Source organism: Pleurodeles waltl, chromosome 5 (assembly GCF_031143425.1).
Source record: "Pleurodeles waltl isolate 20211129_DDA chromosome 5, aPleWal1.hap1.20221129, whole genome shotgun sequence".
Lineage (NCBI taxonomy): Eukaryota > Metazoa > Chordata > Amphibia > Caudata > Salamandridae > Pleurodeles > Pleurodeles waltl.
This window is the reverse complement of record NC_090444.1, coordinates 1,195,464,410-1,195,487,319: the sequence shown is the minus strand read 5'-3', so window position 1 is coordinate 1,195,487,319 and position 22,910 is coordinate 1,195,464,410. Positions and strand designations below refer to the sequence as shown.

Sequence of the window (22,910 nt, the reverse complement as noted above, 5' to 3'; positions counted from 1 at the left end):
TAAACAAAACTCCACGCCTGAGAGTCTGGTACTCCAGAAGATCAAGAACAGGGCCCACGTCATCACTGTGGCTTTGGACTAAGCACAGAGAGTCTGGTATCCCAAGTTACTTAGCATGGCCATTGATCCTCCGATCCAAATGCCCCTTTAGGAGGCTGTTCTGTGGCAGCAGCAGGGGAGGGTTCTCCACCCGAACGTGTCCAGTCTCTGCCTTCTTGCATGGAGATTGAGCTGCTTTTGACCTTATGCCCAAAATCTGTAATGTAATCTTGGCAGCCAGGCGTCCCTCATCCAAAATGGTGTACGCCTGCATTTGGAATAGATTTGTTGCATGGTGCACAGACAAGTCTGTTGACCCCCTTTCTGCCACTCTGACGTTTTGTTTATACTTTCTTTGGCCCAGCAAGGCTCTGATATGGGCACCCTCAAAGGTTATTTGTCTGTGCTGTGTTTTTGAGATTGCCTAATCAACCTTCTTTGTTTAAGTGTCCTATTGTTGCTAGGTTCCTGCAAGATCTTACTCGTATGCGTCCTCCATCCTTATTCATTATACCCCAATAGGATTTGAATTTGGTTGTGACATTTTGGTCTTACTCCAAAACCAATTGTTTTTAAGTAGTAAAAATATGTTTTGTCACTTTATTTCTAGATCCACAAGATTCAGGTTGCACAGGTCAGCACCAAACACACCCCGTCAGCGGCGCGGGAACAGGTGGGTGCAGGGTGTAAACACAGCATCGAGATCCAATGCATTCCTAGAGGGCCACAAAGATGCTGCAGGTGAAGTCCAGGGAGTCGGTTCCTGAAACCGAAGGGTGGACAAGGAGAGACAATATCAAGTTGCAGTTCCTTACTGACCCACTAATCCTCCCCACTTTGTGAATTGATTCCTAGGGACAGGGTTTCCCCTTTCCGGGTCTTAGTTTTGATGCACCAGTGGTCACTGTCCTTCAAGGCTCTGCGCTTATGGTGTGGAAAGTTGTGAAAAGCAACTGATGTTAGCACACATGGGTGTCTCTTTTATAGGAACTGCAACTTTATATCCTGTGAGGATGATGACGATGCGAAGCCAAATTGACTGATTCCAGTGATGGATTTATTATTACATGCGACGTTGACGATGACGGATGCGGAGCCAATCAACACTACCCAACGTCATGTAGGGGTGCTGCTTGAGAAAAATCTCCAGAAACCTGGAGGAAATTCTAAGGTACTAAGGCCCTCATTATGAACATGGCGGTCCGTTCCGCTGCGGTGACGTAGGAAACCGCCAACAGAGGTGCGGTCCGGACCTCCAAATAATGAAACACACGCATCCCACGCACCACCCACCGCCAGGAAAGGAGTCCCGCTGACGACGGCAGAGTCCGCCCACTGGCTGTCGGAAAGGCCCAACCCGCCCATCAAATTATGAACCACCATTCCACCGCTAGTTCTGGGGCAGGAACTACCGCCACACAAAGCCAGGCGGAAATGAAACAAATAGAAGCAAAGACTCACCAGAGTTCCACAAAACGTGCAGCAGCCGCCATGGACAGAGAGCTGCTGATCATGCCAGCCCTGCTCCTTTGCCATATACCTACACAACTGAGACCGTAGACGACAACGGTAAGTACCGCAACCTACGACACTAGGGAGGAAAGGGCACAGTTACATACCCACCCACTCCACCTACTCTGCAACGCCCCCCCAACCCTTCCCAGCAGCACAAGTCAGACACCCCACACCAAGAGGTACGCACCCGACCGAAGGCAAATGCAACTTGACCATAGTACATACAATAGCCCCACACCCATTAAAAATAGCAGGGTGGAACTGTGTGCAGCCCAAACACAGGCCACACAGAAACTTTAATTTGTAGCTCACAAAACAGTGCCAACAGGGCCAATGGCCAGTCCATAAAATGGAAATTGTCCGTGGCCACAACTTGCCACACCTGACTTCCACAAGTGCTGGGTACTCCACTGAACAGGGCACCATATGGGGATCCAGGCACCTCACGGAAGGGGGCAGGGGGGAGATTTCCGACGGGGGTGGGACTTTGACTTGAGGGAGGAGGTTGGGGGGGGGTGGGCTTCTCCTTTGAAGGGGGTGGGGGCTGTTTGGCTCGGGTGGAGATGGATGGTCTAGGCTCAGACCGGGCCTCCTCCTTTACCGGGGAAGGGGCACAGGAATGGGAAGGCTGGACTGGGGTGGGCTGTAATGTGGAAGGAGCGGAAAGGGCAAGGAGGTGGGCACGTTTGGGGACAAGACGGGGTGGGCCAGTGGGTTGGAACAGGTCTGCACAGGAGAGGAAAAGTTTCTTGGGAGCAATTGCGGTGGGCGTGGATGAGGGCATTGGAGTGGAGGCAGAGGGAGTTGATGTATGGGGTCTAGGTGTGTGTGTAGTGGGTGCAGGTGATAGCTCAGTATGCTGTGGTGTGGTGGATGTCTGATGGGTAGGTGTCTTGGTGCGTTTGTGTGCTTTGGGAGGTGGGGGTGGACACAGTGGGAGAAGACAGACAGCTAGTGTGGATGTATGTTGGGTGGGTGTCTGCAAGTCTGGTGAGTGTGCTGCATGTGTCAGCTACAGTAGAGGTGGTGAGTGCAGGTGTGGTGTATGGGGTGCATGTATGGCTGTCTGCTATCGTGGTGAGTGCATGAAGAGGAGAAGTAACAGTGAGTGAAGGGGCAGTGCATGAGTGTGTGCATGTAGAGAGGACAGGCAGGGAGGCGGAAGAGACGGGCACACTGGGGGAAGTGGATGTTGTGTCTGCATGTGTCTGTTGGCTGTGTGAATGCTTGTGGTGTGAGGTGTGGTGCTTGTGTTTGGAAGTGTGCTTCTTGTGTGGTGATGTGCCTGCAAGCGGGTCTGATTGTGTGCTTTGGACGGGTGAAGGGAGTGGGGTGCTGGAAGGGGTAGAGGAGGTTGGAGGGGGGACGGAATGGCCAGGGAAACTGGCTGCCGTCCAAAAGGAGGTCAGAGCCTGAAAAGGTATCTGTAGGGCAGACACAGCACCGTGAATGCCATCCAGTTAGGCATTGGTCTGCTGCACCTCTGATGCCAGACCCTGGATGGCATTGACGATGGTTGTCTGCCCTACAGAATTGGTTCTCAGGAGGTCAATAGCCTCCTCTGTGAGGGCAGCAGGGCTGACTGGGGCAAGGGAGGAGGTGCCTGGGGCGAAGGAGACTCCCACCTTTCTGGGTGGGCGGGCATGGGCAACTCGGTGGGGAGCAGAAGGAAGCGCGGTGATGTTATGGGTGGTGGCGGAAAATCTTACGGTAGTGATGTGCCCACTGGGGTCCCCCACTGCCAGAGGACCCCCATCAGAGGAGGTCTCAGAGTCACTACCTCCTGTGGTAGTAGCCTCCCCCGTGGAAGTCCCCTCGCCCTCCCACCCACTGGTCCCCTGGGTGTCCGTTGTCTCTGCCTTGGAGGATCTGTGGGCCGTTGCCTCCCCACTTGCCGGTGCCTCAGCTCCCTCGCCTGATGTTGATGCTGTACCAAACCAACACAAGAGAACAGGGATGAGGAGATAAAACAGGAGAGACACTTGTAAATAGCTGAATGCTGACACACAATGTCCAGACATACACCCACCCAGCAAACACACCCAACAGGCAGCACCGTGCACTATGCCCATGGCCATGCCCCTGACTACTGAGCAGAATACTGACCTACACCCATCCACTGAAAGAGTATTGGAGCTGAGGTAGGTGAAACCTAACAGGGACACCCCTACACCCTTTGGGGAACATACAGTAGATGGACACCAGTCAAAATCCCTGCTCTAAGCATCATGAGCCCTGTCGCACACACTTATCCTTCCAGGCTGAAGGATGGTCTGTGAGTACTCACCCCTTTGTGACTGCTGTGCAGCCTTCAAGCTCCAATCCAGGTCTGGGTACGCCACAGCCAGGATCCGACGCATGAGGGCGGTCAGTCCCCGACGGGCACCCCTTCCACGTTGGGAGGACTTCCCCAGCTGGGCCTCAGTGATCTTTCGTGCCCAGCACCGCAGCTTCTTCCACCTCTTCCAACAGTGGGTGCTCCGCCGGTTGCAGACCCCCAGGGTCTTTACCTCCTTGGCAATGGCATGCCAATGTGCCCTCTTCTGGTGGGCGCTGACCTAGTAGGGTGACACTGAAATGGAACACAGAGATCAGACACCTGCAAGATGGGAACAGCTGGCAGATTGTCAAACATAGGACTGACAGTACTCTCAGACATGCAGGACAGTGGCACATAGCATTCCATGCACCATGGCCCATCGTGGCTCACAGGAGCACACATATGTGCAATACACTCCATCCATTACTCACACAGTGCCCCCAAACCTTGACTCACCTGTACCTCTGGCTGGCCACAGAGTCTGTCGTACAGGGGCAGGACCCCTTCCACTAGCTTCTCCAGTTCTTCCTGGGTGAAGGCCAGGGCCCTTTCCCCTGTACCACGTGGAACATCCAAAGCCAGAGGCAGGCGACAGCAGTACACAAGTGGAGTACCTGTGCGCACAAGATCAGGGAGTCAAGTGATCAAACTATGACGAACGCGCGTACGTTCGGCAGCGGTATGCACTGTCCCCGCCGGCGGCGATCATGAAACGCCAGGATTCCCCATTGGCATCCATGTTAGCCAGTGAGGGTGCGAACAGCGGTCAACACCGCCGTACGCTTTGACGTCAACCACTAGCGGTATTAGGTCACTTCCACAACGAAGGGGCAGAACTACAGTTGGCAGACATTTTGCCATCTCCTACGCATCTTAAAATTCATAATACTCACAATATAGGGCCTACTAGCCATATGAACCACCTAGGCCTCTATCCATTGCGTATATTAGCACACATGATTTACTCTGTTCCCTCCTAGTGATGTACATGTACATCTCTCAGGTTGCAGTAATTGTACAGACACTACTATGAACAATGCACTGCATGTATTTAGCACATAAGCCAATATGTGTGCACATCACTCCTTTTTTTTTTTTTTTTTTTTTACCCCTCATAGGTACCGACCCTTGTGGTGAGGAAGGGCACCATTGGTGTACAGACCACTTGTGGATATGGGGACCATGGTGGAGCACCATATCATTATCACATACAGACTCACGTGCAACTATTCAGGACCTATGTGCATTACTGGATCCTGCACCGACTCCCGGAAATTGTAATCAGCATGCCCTTCCAACTGAGGTGCAGGTGCTCTCTGCACTCCATTTCCTGGCCACAGGCTCATTTCAAGTGACAGTGGGCATGGGTGCTAGTTTCTCACAGCCAGTGTTCAGCCAGGTACTGAAGGTTTCTGAATGCATTTGTACAACATTTGCAATCCTATGTGCGATTCCCCCCAAAGTGCTGACCTCCCTGCCATCAAGTCTGACTTCTATGCCTTTGCAAACATTCCCCATGTCATAGGTGCCATCGATGGCACCCACATAGCTATCATCCCCACAAGAGTCAGTGACCAGGTGTACAGAAACAGGAAGAACTTTCACTCCATGACCATCCAGTTGGTATGTACTGCAGACCAGTACATTTCCCATGTGAATGCCATGTTTCCAAGGTCAGTCCATGATTCATTTGTTTTGAGGAACAGTAGTGTGCCACAGAAGATGGAACAACTACAAGAGGATGGAGGGTGGATCATAGGTAAGTTTGCCTGTCACTAACTGACACATTGCAAAGAGCCTGCCTGTCTGACTAAGGGACATTACAATGACAACTCTGTATTGACCCTTTTTCTATGTGATTCTGGCTATCCAAACTTGCGTTGGCTCCTGACACCAGTGAGGAATCCCAGGACGGATGCAGAGAGGAAATACAATGAGTCCCATGGACGTACTAGGAGGGTGATAGAGCGTACTATAGGTCTCCTGAAGGCTAGATTCCGGTGTCTACATATCTCTGGGGGGTCCCTGGCATATGCGCCTGATAAGATGTGTAGAATAGTGGTGGCCTGCTGCATGCTGCACAACGTGGCTGTGAGACATTCTATCCCCCTTTTGGATGTGGAGGGTGCTATAGGTCCTGATCAGTTAACTCAGAGAGGTGAGGAGAGTGATGGTGATGGTGAGGATGAGGAAGGGAAGATGTCAATTCCAGGAACCAACTGATTCAATTCTACTTCCAATAACTGTCTGGGACTTAAGCCTGTAATTGTGGTTAGTGACTGATACTGTCAGTGGGCCATGTCATACAGGGGGGATTGGTCATGATAGGCGAGACATGGACCTCTTTTGCATGGTACTGACAGACAGTATATGCATTCCCTCCTTGCCTAATTAGAAACACACATTACCACCACCAAGCACAAATTGACAATAAAGTTGTTGTCTGCCAGTTGCATCCATACTCCACTTTGTTCAGCTTTGAAGACAGGGGACAGTGTTACAGATGAGAAATGTGTTGTTCGATGGCATCTGTCGCTGTAGATACGCATGTTTTGCAATAGCTTGCCATCTGGTGTTGGGCCGGAGTGTTACAAGTTGTTTTTCTTCGAAGAAGTCTTTCGAGTCACGGGACCGAGTGACTCCTCCTTTTGTCTCCATTGCGCATGGGCGTCGACTCCATCTTCGATTGTTTTTTTTCCGCCATCGGGTTCGGACGTGTTCCTGTCGCTCCGAGTTTCGGAACGGAAAGATAGCTAATTTCGGAAGATTTTCGTCTGTATTGTTGCGTTCGGGATCGGCGTAGTTAGATTCAACACCGCATCGAAGATCGAAGAGCTCCGGTGCCCTTCGGGGTAGTTTTTCGATCCCCCGTCGGGGCCTGGTCGGCCCGACCGCGTGCTGAAGAACGCTGATGGAACGGACCCCGTTCCGTTTCTGCCCCAAATGCCACAATAAATACCCCTATACAGACCAACACTTGGTCTGTAACCTGTGCCTGTCACCTGAGCACAGTGAAGACACCTGCGAGGCCTGTCGTGCGTTCCGGTCCCGAAAAACTCTCCGAGACCGTCGAGCCAGAAGACTTCAGATGGCGTCCGCGCCGACAGCCCACCGGGAGTTCGAGGAACAAGAAGAGGAGGGATCCTTTTCGATCCAAGAATCGGACTCCGAAGGATTCGACGATACACAAACCGTGAGTAAGACGTCGAAAACCACACAGAGGAAGATTTACAAGGCCCAGGGGACGCCACTGCCATCAGGCCATGGCTCCACCCATAAATTCGGTGACCGACCGTCGGCACCGAAAAAGGCCCAAACAGTGCCGAGATCGTCCGACTCCGGTCGAGACACCGGCACGCAGCCTTCTCGGGACCGAGAAAGTGCTGGAGACAAGCCTCGACACCGAGATGCCGGTGTGGACACGGCTCGACGCCGAGACAGCGGCACCGAAGAAGATCGACGCCGAGAGGTTTCGGCCCCGAAAAAGAAAAAAGTCACCTCGGAGCCGAAAAAACACGCAGACAGGGTTTCGGTCCCGAAACAAACAAGCGACCCAGCTTCAGGCTCTTATACAGAAGAGCACTCGCTAACCTCCCAAATGCAAAAGCATAGGTTTGAGGAAGAGCTACAATCAACTGATGTGGACCATACGCAAAAGCGTATTTTCATACAGCAGGGGACAGGAAAAATAAGCACCCTTCCCCCCCATTAGAAGAAAGAGAAGGTTGGAGTTCCAAACTGAACAGACACCACAACCAAAAGTGGTGAAAAGAGTTACCCCACCACCCTCTCCTCCGCCCGTGATTAACGTCTCACCAGCACAAACTCCATCACACTCCCCAGCTCACACCACCATAAGCCACGGTGACCAAGATCAAGACGCATGGGACCTATACGACGCCCCAGTGTCAGATAACAGTCCGGAGGCATACCCTACGAAGCCATCTCCACCAGAGGACAGCACCGCGTATTCTCAAGTGGTGGCTAGAGCAGCACAATTTCACAACGTAAGCCTCCACTCAGAACAGGTCGAGGATGATTTTTTATTCAACACACTCTCCTCCACTCACAGCTCATACCAAAGCCTGCCTATGCTCCCTGGTATGCTCCGGCACTCAAAAGAAATCTTTAAGGAGCCGTTCAAAAGTAGGGCAATCACACCAAGGGTGGAAAAAAAGTATAAGGCGCCTCCTACAGACCCGGTTTTCATCACTACACAGCTGCCACCAGACTGTCGTTGTAGGAGCAGCTAGGAAAAGGGCCAACTCCCACACATCTGGAGATGCACCACCCCCAGATAAAGAAAGCCGCAAGTTCGATGCAGCTGGTAAGAGAGTCGCAGCACAAGCTGCAAACCAGTGGCGCATCGCAAACTCCCAGGCACTACTTGCGCGCTATGACAGAGCCCACTGGGACGAGATGCAACATCTCATTGAACACCTGCCCAAGGACTTACAAAATAGGGCAAAACAAGTGGTTGAGGAGGGACAGACCATTTCCAACAACCAGATCCGCTCCTCCATGGACGCTGCAGATACAGCTGCACGGACAATTAATACATCTGTAACTATCAGAAGGCATGCATGGCTCCGAACGTCTGGATTTAAACCAGAGATTCAACAAGCAGTTCTCAATATGCCTTTTAACGAAAAAGAACTGTTCGGTCCAGAAGTGGACACAGCGATTGAGAAACTCAAAAAAGATACGGACACTGCCAAAGCCATGGGCACACTCTACTCCCCGCAGAGCAGAGGGAATTACAGCACATTCCGTAAAACACCCTTTCGAGGGGGGTTTCGGGGTCAGAGCACACAAGCCAGCACCTCACAAGCAACACCGTCCAGTTACCAGGGACAGTATAGAGGAGGTTTTCGGGGACAATATAGAGGAGGGCAATTCCCTAGGAATAGAGGAAGATTTCAGAGCCCCAAAACCCCTACTACTAAACAGTGACTCACATGTCACTCACCCCCTCCACACAACACCAGTGGGGGGAAGAATAAGTCATTATTACAAAGCATGGGAGGAAATCACTACAGACACTTGGGTTCTAGCAATTATCCAACATGGTTATTGCATAGAATTTCTACAATTCCCTCCAAACATACCACCAAAAGCACAAAATTTGACAACACACCATTCCAATCTCCTGGAGATAGAAGTGCAGGCACTATTGCAAAAGAATGCAATCGAATTAGTGCCAAACACACAAATAAACACAGGAGTTTACTCACTGTACTTTCTGATACCAAAGAAGGACAAAACGCTGAGACCAATCCTAGACCTCAGAGTAATGAACACTTTCATCAAATCAGATCACTTTCACATGGTCACACTACAAGAAGTATTGCCATTGCTAAAACTACACGACTACATGGCAACTTTAGACCTCAAGGATGCTTATTTCCATATACCAATACACCCATCGCACAGGAAATACCTAAGGTTTGTATTCACGGGAATACATTACCAATTCAAGGTACTGCCTTTCGGATTAACAACCGCACCAAGAGTATTTACCAAATGTCTAGCGGTAGTCGCTGCACACATAAGAAGGCAGCAAATACATGTGTTCCCATATCTAGACGACTGGCTAATCAAGGCCCATTCGTTAATAGAGTGCTCAAATCACACAAATCATATCATACAAACCCTCTTCAAACTAGGGTTCACCGTCAATTTCACAAAATCCAAAATTCTGCCGCGCAAGGTACAACAATACCTGGGAGCCATAATTGACACATCAAAAGGAGTAGCCACTCCAAGTCCACAAAGAATTCAAAATTTCAACACCATCATACAACGCATGTATCCAACACAAAGGATACAAGCAAAGATGGTACTACAACTCCTAGGCATGATGTCTTCATGCATAGCCATTGTCCCAAACGCAAGACTGCACATGAGGCCCTTACAACAGTGCCTAGCATCACAATGGTCACAAGCACAGGGTCACCTTCTAGATCTGGTGTTAATAGACCGCCAAACTTACCTCTCGCTTCTGTGGTGGAACAACATAAATTTAAACAAAGGGCGGCCTTTCCAAGACCCAGTGCCACAATACGTAATAACAACAGATGCTTCCATGACAGGGTGGGGAGCACACCTCGATCAACACAGCATACAAGGACAATGGAACGTACATCAAACAAAACTGCATATAAATCACCTAGAACTTCTAGCAGTTTTTCAAGCACTAAAAGCTTTCCAACCAATAATAGTTCACAAATACATTCTCGTCAAAACAGACAACATGACAACAATGTATTATCTAAACAAGCAAGGGGGGACGCACTCCACGCAGTTAAGCCTGCTAGCACAAAAGATTTGGCGTTGGGCAATTCACAACCAAATTCGCCTAATAGCACAATTTATACCAGGGATCCAAAATCAACTCGCAGACATTCTCTCTCGAGATCACCAACAGGTCCACGAATGGGAAATTCACCCCCAAATTCTGAACACTTATTTCAAACTCTGGGGAACACCTCAGATAGACTTGTTTGCGACAAAGGAGAACGCAAAATGCCAAAACTTCGCATCCAGATACCCACACAAACAGTCCCAAGGCAATGCCCTATGGATGAACTGGTCAGGGATATTTGCTTACGCTTTTCCTCCTCTCCCTCTCCTTCCTTACCTGGTAAACAAACTCAGTCAAAACAAACTCAAACTCATATTAATAGCACCAACTTGGGCAAGGCAACCCTGGTACACAACGCTGCTAGACCTATCAGTAGTGCCCTGCATCAAATTGCCCAACAGGCCAGATCTGTTGACACAACACAACCAAAAGATCAGACACCCAGATCCAGCATCGCTGAATCTAGCAATCTGGCTCCTGAAATCCTAGAATTCGGGCACTTACAACTTACCCAAGAATGTATGGAAGTCATAAAACAAGCCAGAAGGCCAGGCACTGCTATGCAAGTAAATGGAAGAGGTTTGTTTGCTACTGCCATATTAATCAAATACAACCATTACACACAACTCCAGAACATGTAGTGGGTTACTTGCTTCACTTACAAAAATCTAACCTGGCTTTCTCTTCCATTAAAATACACCTTGCAGCAATATCTGCATACCTGCAGACTACCTATTCAACTTCCCTATATAAGATACCAGTCATTAAAGCATTCATGGAGGGCCTTAGGAGAATTATACCACCAAGAACACCACCTGTTCCTTCATGGAACCTAAATGTTGTCCTAACTAGACTTATGGGTCCACCTTTTGAACCCATGCACTCCTGCGAAATACAGTTCCTAACCTGGAAGGTGGCATTTCTCATCGCCATTACTTCCCTAAGAAGAGTAAGCGAGATTCAGGCGTTTACAATACAGGAACCTTTTATACAACTACACAAGAATAAGGTCGTCCTAAGGACCAATCCTAAATTTTTGCCAAAGGTTATTTCACCGTTCCATCTAAATCAAACAGTGGAACTTCCAGTGTTCTTTCCACAGCCAGATACCGTAGCTGAAAGGGCACTACATACATTAGATGTCAAAAGAGCATTGATGTATTACATTGACAGAACAAAAAACATCAGAAAGACTAAACAACTATTTATTGCATTTCAAAAACCTCATGCAGGAAACCCAATATCAAAACAAGGTATAGCCAGATGGATAGTTAAATGCATCCAAATCTGCTACCTTAAAGCTAAACGACAGCTGCCCATTACACCAAGGGCACACTCAACCAGAAAGAAAGGTGCTACCATGGCCTTTCTAGGAAACATCCCAATGCAAGAAATATGTAAGGCAGCCACATGGTCTACGCCTCACACATTCACCAAGCACTACTGTGTAGACGTGTTATCCGCACAACAAGCCACAGTAAGTCAAGCCGTATTAAGAACATTATTTCAGACTACTTCCACTCCTACAGGCTGATCCACCGCTTTTGGGGAGATAACTGCTTACTAGTCTATGCAAAACATGCGTATCTACAGCGACAGATGCCATCGAACTGAAAATGTCACTTACCCAGTGTACATCTGTTCGTGGCATCAATCGCAGTAGATTCGCATGTGCCCACCCGCCTCCCCGGGAGCCTGTAGCAGTTTGGAAGTTACCTTCAACTATTTATATATGTATCATCTCAACCTTAAATAGGTGCATACTTAGTCACTCCATTGCATGGGCACTATTACTACAATTCAACTCCTACCTCACCCTCTGCGGGGAAAAACAATCGAAGATGGAGTCGACGCCCATGCGCAATGGAGACAAAAGGAGGAGTCACTCGGTCCCGTGACTCGAAAGACTTCTTCGAAGAAAAACAACTTGTAACACTCCGGCCCAACACCAGATGGCGAGCTATTGCAAAACATGCGAATCTACTGCGACTGATGCCACGAACAGATGTACACTGGGTAAGTGACATTTTCATTATTGGTCGAATACAGTGAAATGTGCTATATACAGTGATGGAAGTTGTAAGGGTTGGGTGTCCTAAAAACCGACTTGGGGGCAGCCCTGTTGGATGTCATGGGTGGGTCCTATTTGTAGTATAGTACTTCATTTTGCCCTCAGCTGAGTGTAGTTGATGAATGGGTGGGATGGTAGCTTTGCAGTAGTAGCAGTGTCAATTGTTGGAGTGGGGCTTGTTCTTAGCTGGGTTTCCAGTGCCATATCTTGGCCTGAAACTACGTTTGGGTGCCTGCTGCGGAGCTTCTTGGGGTGGCATGGTTGGCCCTTGTGATTCCTCGGAGGGTATTTCCTGTGCTGTTTCTGCTGCTTGGGTCATCTGTTGCTGGTTGTCTGGGGCTGGTGTGGGGGCCTCTTGTCCGGTGTGGGTGTCTGACTGTTTGTTGACCAACTGCAGCAGTGCTCCAGCAATGGTGGCCATTGTGGCATTGTGTTCTTTCGACTGCTCCATGGCCTGTTGGTGTTGTTCCAGCTGCATCCTCTGACTTTGCTCCAGGGTGGACACAATCTGTGCCAACCTGTCTTGGGTCTGTTGGTAGGCCCCCAAGACCTCTGCAATGATGTCCTGGGCTGCTGCATCCATCCGGTGCCCTACCCCCTGACCCACTGGGGCACTTGAACTTGCCCTAGCACCCTGTGCCTATGTACCCTGCGCAGGTCTTGACGTGCCACTTGTACTGGGGCCCTCGCCTACCTGCATGTTGGGAGTGGGAGACTGTGGCCTCTGTTGCTGTGTTCCACCTGTCTGTGCCCTGGATCCACTGGTGTGGGTACGCCTCCCCTGGCCTGCTGGTCTTGACTGGGTGTTAGGGGTGACAGTGGTTTCCTGGGTGGGGCTGCTGCATGGTGAGCATCCATGGCTGTGTGAGGGGCTTGCCTGCTCATCAGTGTCCAGGGATCCTTCACCAGTGTCCCGTGAGCTGCCTCTGTCTCCCTGGAGTGCTGTGGCACTCCTTGTTCCCTCCATCAGGGTTGCATGGGTGGTGGTGCCTTTTGGGGGACATAGACATGTCTGTTACATATGCCTGAGGGTTTGAGGTGTACAGAACTGTGCAATTTTATGCTGGTGTTAATTTCAGTGGCCTTCCAGGGTGCCTTTGTGAGGTGGACATTACGTTTAGTGGCAGTGGTGGGCTTACATTGTGGTGGGGGGTACTATTCCATTGTGGGTATGTGCAGGGGTGGATGGCTGTGCACAACGGGAGTGATGTGGGCCTGGTAGTGAGTTGTGGGTAATGCAGGTTGGTGGATGTGGTGGCTGATGCCTGGGTGGGGTGTTGGTCCTGGTGGGTGTGGGTGTGGGTGTGGGTGTGGGGTGGGGTGGGGTGGTGCATGCATTGCAGATGTGTTGTACATGGGGTAATTGTAGATGACTTACCCGAGTCCATTCCTCCAGTGAGTCTCTCTGGGTGCGGGATGGCAAGTACCTTCTCCTCCCAGTCGGTGTAGTCGGGTGGTGTTGTTGGCAGGCCTCCCCCAGTCTTCTGCACTGTGATGTGGTGCCTGGGTGCCATGGCCCTGACCTTCCCCCGCAGGTCGTTACATCTCTTGCGGATGTCGTCCCTGGTGCGTGGATGGTGTCCCACTGCATTCACGCTGTTGACAATGGTCCGGGCGATGGGTGTGTGCTGCACCTCGGACCCGAATATTTGTGGCTCCACCTTCAGGATCTCGACCACCATGGTCCTTAGCTCCCTTTCGGTGAAGCGTGGATTTTTGTGGGGGACATGGTGAGGGTGGTGGATGGCGTCAGGACTGGGGATGGGATATGGGAGCTCCTGTGTGGGTCGATATGCGTGTCCTGTATGCTGACGTTCGCTGTCTGGCTCAGGGGCTCTCCGTCTTCTGGTTTAGTTGCAAGGGATTGTATGGTGTGTATGGGGGTGTTTTATGGTGTTCTGGATGTGTGTCAGGTGTGTGGGTGATAGGCCTAGCCAATGTGTGCAGTTATTGCTGTTGGGCCCACTTGCCGCCCGTGGTGGTCACAGCAGCCAATGGTCGTTCGGACACCACTGTCCACCGAGGTGATTTGTGCACCATTATTTAGAGGGCGGGATGTGCGTGTGCTTGGTGGAGGAGGGGTGGGGTGGGCCGGGATTCCCACCGACAGGGTCCTGGCGGGGAGTGGTGGTCTGGGATTTTTTGGCAGGGTTGGGTTTTTCAATCATTATATGGCGGGTTTCCATTCGCCGCCACCGGCGGTCTTTCCCGCCATGTTCATAATGACCGCCTAAATCTGCAACTAGATACTGTATCTACTAGATAAGGTGTTACCGAAGGTAAGTACCTTGTCTGTTGAAGTGCCATTTAGAGGGAAGCCTGAAGAAGTTGTTTAGTTCTCACTTCCTTGTTCAAACTGACCACAGGCCTCTTAGATGGCTGATGCAAATGAAAGGTGAAGATCCCAAAATATTGAGGTAGTCCATTTCCCTACAGGGAATGGACTTCAAAGTGGAACAGAGTCCTGGGACTGACCATGCCAGTGCAAATGGCCTTTCTAGGTTCTTCCACTTAGACAATGAAGACTCTCTTGGGAAAGGTTAGTCGTCTTCTCTTTCGTTTGGCGGGTGGGAGGTGGGGTTTGTTGGGAAAGTGCCCTTTTTGACATGATTACCCCCACTTTTTGCCTGGTGGGGCCTGCTGCTCCACAAACATCAAAAACACTCTGCTTCACAGGTGGTGGGTCTATGGCTTCCTCTGGGTCCTGCTTGTCTTCTGATCATCTTGGGAGACTATAGGCCCCTGCTCTTGCCACTGGACTGGAACCCAGGTGCACCATGACTGTTGCACTTGCAAAGGCGTGTTGACTCTTCCTCCAGGAGATCTTCAGATGCCAGGAAGCTCCAGCCTCCAGCACTCTGCAGCTTAAAGATCAGCCCCTTTCCTGCAACTCCTGCAACATGGGATTTCTGTTTTGTTGTGATACTGAGAACTCCTTGTGACTCCCTGTGGCCATCGCCTATGGTTCATTAATGGGGGTTCCAATGACTTCTGCTGGCCTTCCTGTGTGCTGAGGGCCAGCCCTGACTCCCCTCCTGGGTAGAGTATCCTGGACGTTGCTGGTCCCCAAAACTCTTTAAATTTATCTTCAGCTCCTGCAAGGGCTTGTCGGTGACCTGGCAGGTCACTGACCCACCTGCAATCCAGCGACCATTGAGGGACAGCTCCTGGACCCCTCAGGTGGACTGCTTCTTCCATCGATTTGCAGGAACTTCACCTCTAGGAGGATGAGTATTGCCACCTGCACCACCTGGGCACCTGCAAGGGTGTTGGACTTTGTCTGCTTCCTTTTCAGGTCCTCCACATCCAGAGTCCCTAGGTTCCACTGGCCTCGTCTAAGGGTTGTGACAGCAGGTGGACAATCTGAGACTTCTGATGACTTCAGAGAGAGTCCCTTCTCCCCTCTGCATCCGGGGCCCCTGGTGTTAGGTACTCCTGTCTTCTGGGAGTCCTTGGGTGGCGACAATCTCCAACATTCTTTGTCTGCTGCTTTTCTCTGGGTCCACTGGGAAGGGCCTTGAATCCCACAAAGTCCAACCACTGCTCCCTGTGTTAGCCTATAGGACGACTGGGTGGGTAACTACCTTCAACCTGGCCACTGGGGACACTACCTGTATGTACCTCTGGTGTTTTCATCTAGCCCCAGCCCCTATTTAACTACCACACTTAGCTTGGTTGGGTTCACTATGAAGCATTCCACTTTCTTAGTTTAAGATTTGACGTCCAGCCAACCCACCCCCCCAACCCCTGTCCCTCCCCAGGCCCTGTACATATTATGCTATTTCTGTTGGTTCTCTTGTATGTATATTGTGTGTAGATATCTCCAAAGGGAGATATACCAATGCTAGTCTAGTAGCAGTGCTGTAATAAAGAATCCTTTATTTTTGCAACACTTGTGTGATTCTTTCTTGTGAGTGAGTTACTATCTTACTACTTGCAAGTGCTTAACGTTCTTCCTGGGTAAGCTTCAGCTGCTCGCCTCAGCTATCCCTAGAGAGCTTTTGCTATCTGGACACATCACTAAGGGTTGCCTGGACTCCGTATAGGGTACGACACCATAGGTGTACACCATAAACTGAGCCAGCCTCCTACAGTTACTACCCTACACTCCCCTAAATACAGTATTTAGGGGCAATCCAGGCATCCGTAAATCTTCTGACCTGAGGAAGAAGGACACTCCAGAGACGCAAAAGGAAAGTACTGAAGACCAAGTAACTGACTTGGGTCCAACCCTGCCAGCCTGCCTGCTGACATTGACAGTTGCAAGAAAGACGCCTCGTTCTCCAGCTGCTGAAACTTCCAAAAGCCCGGGAAGATTTCCAGCCTTCACACCAGTACCAGGATCTCCTGTGGAATAACGGAGCTGCATTCCTGCAGGCACCCAACACTGAAGAGGACTTTGGACTGCCAAAACCTGACACTGGACAGCACCACTACACGCGTGCCCCCGTTTCCAAGTTGAAGTGGGCCTACGCTGCCAGCGTGGTCCCCATCTTCTCCAGAGACAAAGTTAATTGTGTGTGTCTCCCCACTGCGACCTTCACACCGGCACCTGCAGCCTCTTTGTGCAGACCCACCTTAACCATGACCACCTCTGGTGATGGTAACCCGATTGTCTACTGCACCTCTGCACCCAGATACCACAGATTGAGGAGAGGACCTCTGGTGTCTCTATGTCCAGAGGCTTGTGAGACCTGAACCCACTTGCTGGTTCAGGTGGATTGCACCCATAGTCCACACCAGCCTGTCTCTGCAGGCCTAGCTACACCGGGACCACCACATGTGACCGAAACGTGACCGTACAAGAACCATCTGCACCCGGATGCCTGGACTGAGGACAAGAGAACCATTGGTGTCCCTATGTCCCCGAGCTTTGCAAGAACTGAGCCTACTTTGTGGCTCACCCCGGAGTGGTCCCCCAGTCCTCACAATCTGCATCTTTTTGCCCGGACTCATCCCCATTATATTAAATGAGGCAACACATTCTGAACTGCACCACTGCTCCTGGCCGCCTCAGTGCTGCCCGAAGTGACCTGTTGGGTGTGGAGTAGGACCCTGCCCCATACTTCCCTTATGTCTGGAAGATTGGTCTTGTAAGTTGCTGTGAAGTGCCTGTTTGCAGTATATGTTTTCACACCCATAGAGTAACATTGCAGCTTTAGAAAATTGCATTAAGAGTTATCTTTTGAAACTGTGATAATTTCTATTGAAAAACGTACTTTCCTGATCGTATTAATTCTGATGCCTACACATACATATAAATATACTTATTTTTGTAAATTGGTGTTCTCCTTCTTGATTTGTGTGCCCCATTTACCGACTATGTGCCTGTAGTGAATGTCTAGCACTCCTCTCTGATAAGCCTAATGCTGCTCGACCACACTACCCAGTAAGGCTGCTCCTTAAGACTGCTAGAGCAAGTCCCTGTCCACTAGTAAGGTAGCTTGTGGACTCTTTGCAAAGTAGACTTCAGTTTGATATACTATATATGGAGCCCGCGTCCTACACTGGTTACTCATACCACAGATTCCTCACTGACCCTTCCACCTCCCCATTCCTGGGAACTGACCTTTTTTTATTCATCTAAAAAGGTCTTTATCTAGCAATCTGCACACTGATAATACCAGTTTTCTGAAGGGCTCTGCGTCTGAAGATAACCTAGATAGAAACTGATTCCAGCCCTCTTGGGTGGCTCAGATAAGTGGTTTTGCCCATCACATCTGGAGAGGAATGATTTTTGTGGGGAGCTGCATGTCAACACTGTAGGAAAGTAGCCTCTTTTTTTTAGCATGGTTACCCCCACTGTTTGCCTGTTATCAGTGTGTTTGACTGTGTTCACTGGGATTCTGCTAACCAGGACCCCAGTGACTATGCTCTCTACCTTTAAATTTGGTTGCTTGGACCACCCCACATTTGGCATACTTGGTGCCATCTTGTAAGTCCCTAGTATATGGTAACCAGGGCATTGGGGCACCAGGGGTTCCCCATGGGCTGCAGCATGTATTATGCCACCCATGGGGAGCCCATGCAAAGTATATCTGCATGCCTGCGTGAAAGGGTGCATGCACCCTTTTCACTACAGGCCACTACACCAGGTCACTGTAAGTCACCCCTATGGTAGGGCCTCCTAGCCCAGAGGGCAGGGTGCAAGTACCTGTGTGTGAGGGCACCCCTGCTTGAGCAGAGGTGCCCCCCGAACTCCAGACCCATTTTCATGGACTTTGTGCATGCGGGGACGCCATTTTATGCATGTACTGGACATAGGCCACTACCTATGTCCAGCTACATAATGGTAACTCCGATCCTAGGCATTTTTGGTATCAAACATGTTGCAATCATACCCCAATACTGTTGCCAGTATTGGAAGTATGATTCCATGCACTTTGGGGACATTCAAGAGGACCCCCAGCATTGCTCCTACCAGCCTTGTGGGGTTTTCTGGGCAGCCCAAACTGCTACCACTTCTCAGACAGGTTTCTGCCCTCCTGCTACTTGATCGGCTTAAGACCAGGAAGGCAGAACAAAGGATTTCCTTTGGGACAGGGGGTAACACCCTCTCCCTTTGGAAATAGGTGTTGCATGGCTTGGGAGGGGTAGCCTCCCCAAGCCACTGGTATGCTTTGAAGGGAACATTTAGTGCCCTCCTTGCATAAACCAGTCTGCACCGGTTCAGAAATCTCCATGTCCCTGGTCTGACGTGAAACGGGACAATGGAAAGGAGAGTGACCACTCCCCTTTCCATCACTACCCCAGTGGTGGTGCCCAGAGCTCCTCCAGAGGGTCCCTTCATTCTGCCATCTTGAATCCAAGGTGTGCAGAGGTCTCTGGGAGCATCTGAGTGGCCAGGTCAGGAAGATGACGTCAGAGCCCCCTCCTGATTCACCTAGCTAGGTGACTAATCCCCCTTTCAGGGCTATTTAGGGTCTCCCTTTTGGGTGGGTCCTCAGATGCGGCTTGCAAGATTGCAATCTCTACTTCGACTTCTAGCCACAGGAACTGCGACTGGACCCTTCAGGAACTGACAATCTGCATCCACGACAAAGACTCTGCTTGCAACATTGTTTCCATGGCTTCTTTCAGCTTCTGCAACATTTCACCGTCTGTGCATCCTCTGAGGGCGGCAAGTCTTCAGTCTGCACGAGAAGGAAGAAGGAATCTCCTTTGGAGTGAAGGAGTCAACCCCCCCCCCCCCCCCCCCCCCCCCCTTCACCCACAGGCATCAACAGCAACCATGACTGGCTGCGTGGATCTCCTCTCATCACGAGCCGTGTGGATCCTCCATCATGGGTGGCTGTCTGGAGTAGTCCTCTTGGTCCTCTCTGGTGGCTGTCCAACTTGGTGGAGATGTAAGCCCTGTCCTTTCCACGCAGGACAGCACCCCCGGGCGCACCGGGTCTCTTGCAGCTACCAAGGCTTGTTGGTATCTCCTCCCAGGGATCTTCAGGCTCCGTGTAGCCCCAGCACTCTACCCTGCGACGCACAGCTCTCTGCGTGCTTCTCCTGCGGTGTGGGACCCTTCTCCAGTTGTTCTGCGTGGGCTTCTCTACCACTCCTGGTTCCTCTTCCAGTGGGTCTTCTGTGGGGCTGATTTTTTCCTTAGTGGACTCTCTCCCTTACTGAGAGTCCCCCCAGGACTCCCCTCGTGGGTTGAGTCCTCCAGGACCTTGCTGGTCCCCGGCAGCTCCACCTTTGCTTCACCGTGACATCTGCCTTTGCCAAGGCTTGTTGATGGCCTTTCCCACCACTGACTGCAACCTTCCATCCGTCGTGTGATGTCGACTGCATCCTCCAGGAACTCTTCTATGGGTCCAGGGCTGCATTGCTGACTGTCTTGGCCCTACCATCGACCAACTTCTGTAACTACAGATGGGTGGGTAGTGGCTCCTGCCACCACCGGACACTCCTGCGACTTTTGTCTTGGTCCCCTTCTTCCACAGGTCTTCCTCTTCAAGAATCCACCGCTGGTTTCTTGCAGTCTTGTCTGCATGTTACATTATCTTCTTTTTAGTCCTTTTGGGTGGTTTGGGGAAAATACAGTAACTTACTGCTTTCTTCCTGGTCTCTGAGGGTCATTGAGATACTTACCTTTGGGGTTTCCTAGTCCCCCCAGCTCCCTTCTACACATTTCACTGACCTAGGTGGGTGCTCCTGCATTTGCATTCCATTTATTTTAGTATATGATTTGGGCTCCCCCTGGGGTCACTATTGCTAATACACTGATTTCTACTGCTTTGTATGCCTATTTCTGATTACTAGTGTACATATCTATCCTATTGGAGGGTTGCATCTCTAGTACGTTTTGGTAATTGTGTCACTAAAATAAAGTAGCTTTATTTTTGTGACACTGAGTGTTTTCTTTCATTAGTGTTAGTGCTGTGTGACTACAGTGTTATTGCATGAACTTTTCATGTCTCGTAGATAAGCCTTGGCTGCTCATCCACAGCTACCTCTAGAGAGCATGGCTTCTAGACACTGCCTTCACTACACTAATATGGTATAACTGGACCTGGGATAAGGTGTAAGTACTTTAGGTACCCACCACACACCAGGCAAGCTTTCTACAAACACCTGCTGGCGCACAGAGGTACTGCTGAAAAGTGTCTGCATCTGAGGCTTGGGGGAATATTTACAAGGTGAGGAATCCACCGTTTGAGTACCCACCAGAAAGGAACTCGTATCATCCTGATTATCTGCCTTCGAGTTCTCTCAAAGTCTTAAGATAAAATAAAATGGAGATCTTGTTGAGGGTTTTTTCTTCTGCTGTGGACGTTTTCGCAGAGTTTTTGTTAGTATCAAGTAGTAACACAGGTATCCATTGAAATGTAAAACTATGCAGGTAGCATTTCAAAACATTTCCGCAGCTCTCCTTCCAAAGTTGATCTAAGTGTCTGATTGCTTTCCACTTCCAGTGCACTACTTCATTTCCAGTTGTAATGCCTACTTTGTTCCACGACGAAAAGCATTAGTTTGAAATGTATTGAAAATAGTGATGGTGTTCGGTTTATAGCAGCGGTTAACAGGCTGAATAAGTACAAGGTGTACACGAGAAAATTTGGGACCTTCTTCCTTAAACAGTTTTGCCTGTATTACTGAGGAATACTTTCTGTTGTTTATATGCTAGCGTGCGTGACATTTTAAAGGGGCATTCTTTTGCTTTTAGTAAAGTAAAAAGAGTATCTTGGTTCAATACTGTATATAAGGTAGACATCTCTAATGTATTGTGGTATTGTGTTACAGATCAACAATTTGTTTTAAAGAAGTGCCCAGCACTCCTTCAAGAAATGGTGAATGTAATCTGCCAGCTCATCATCATGGCTCGTAGTCGGGAAGGTAAGATGTAGTTTATATTCTAAGTACGTGTAGTCAAAACTAAGAAATGTGAAAATATAACTTTTATCCCATGGATTCGTCATCTAGAACCCTCTTCAGGTGTTGTAGTAAACCAGCGAAGACCTCGCCTCCTTTAGAGCCGCCACTGCCACCTTTCACTGACGCATCAAAAACGCAAAATAAGCCGCTCTCCAGGAATGCATCAACATCTCCCTGCACCACACAAGAGAACTCTGCACGGTAATCAATGAATTCACAAACCTCCCTCCGAAGCCACCAACACTCCCACCCCTCCCCCACCTCCAATTGCAAGACCTCTGCGACAAACTGGCCACCTTCTTCCACAGCAAGATTAAGGAAATCTATGACAGCTTCCTCCCGCAGAAACCGCCCAGCATCAGAACCTATGACCGACCCAGCCCCCCAGAACCCACCCAAACTGTCCACAGCTGGTCTACTCTACCCCAGAAGAGACTGAAATCATCATGAACATCATACACTCCGGAGCTCCCACAGATCCCTGTCCTCACCACATCTACAACAGAGCGAGTGCATCCATCACCCCCAAACTCTGCAAGACACTGAACTGCTCCAACAAAACAGCCACCTTCCCCGATAATTGGAAACATGCAAGTCCACCCTTTCCTGAAAAGACCCACAGCCGACCCATCAGAGCTAAAGAATTTCCAGCCCATCTTGATACTACCCTATCGGGAAAAAGCCATAAACTCAACTGCGACAATTCATCGAAGACAGCAACTCTGGATACCTCCCAGTCTGGCTTTCGCAGCAACCACAGCACGGAGACTGCTCTTCATGAAGCCACTGACATTCGCAGGCTCCTTGACTAAGGCCACACTGCAGCACTCATACTCCTAGACCTCTCAGCAGCCTTCGACAGGTCTCCCACAACACCTTATGCACCAGACTCCATGATGTAGGAATCTGCAAAAAAGCCTTGCAATGGATTCACTCCTTCTTCACTGGAAGAACACAGAGTCAGGCTCCCACCTTTCATATCCAAACCAACAGAAGTCAGCTGTGGAGTCCCTCAGGGATCCTCCCTGAACCCAATGCTCTTCAACATCTACATAGCTCCGCTAGCAGCCATAGTCAGAGGCCATGGAATGAACGTCCTGTCATTCGCCAATGACACAACTCATCATATCCCTCACTGAAGACCCGGACAAAGCCAAGAGGAACTTTCACACCGGAATGAAAGCCGTCCCCACCTTGATGAGAGAGAGCTGCCTCAAGCTCATCTGGGACAA

At 50.0% G+C, this 22,910-nt stretch overlaps 1 protein-coding gene across 1 annotated transcript in view; it reads left to right on the top strand.

Moving 5' to 3' along the window:
• The window catches only part of SEC63 (SEC63 homolog, protein translocation regulator), a 620,356-nt gene that overhangs the window by 259,893 nt on the left and 337,553 nt on the right, over positions 1 to 22,910 (top strand). The window contains exon 11 of the mRNA XM_069235447.1: positions 21,547 to 21,639. Coding sequence (XP_069091548.1) covers positions 21,547 to 21,639 — 93 coding nt within the window. The remainder of the gene's footprint in view (positions 1 to 21,546; positions 21,640 to 22,910) is intronic.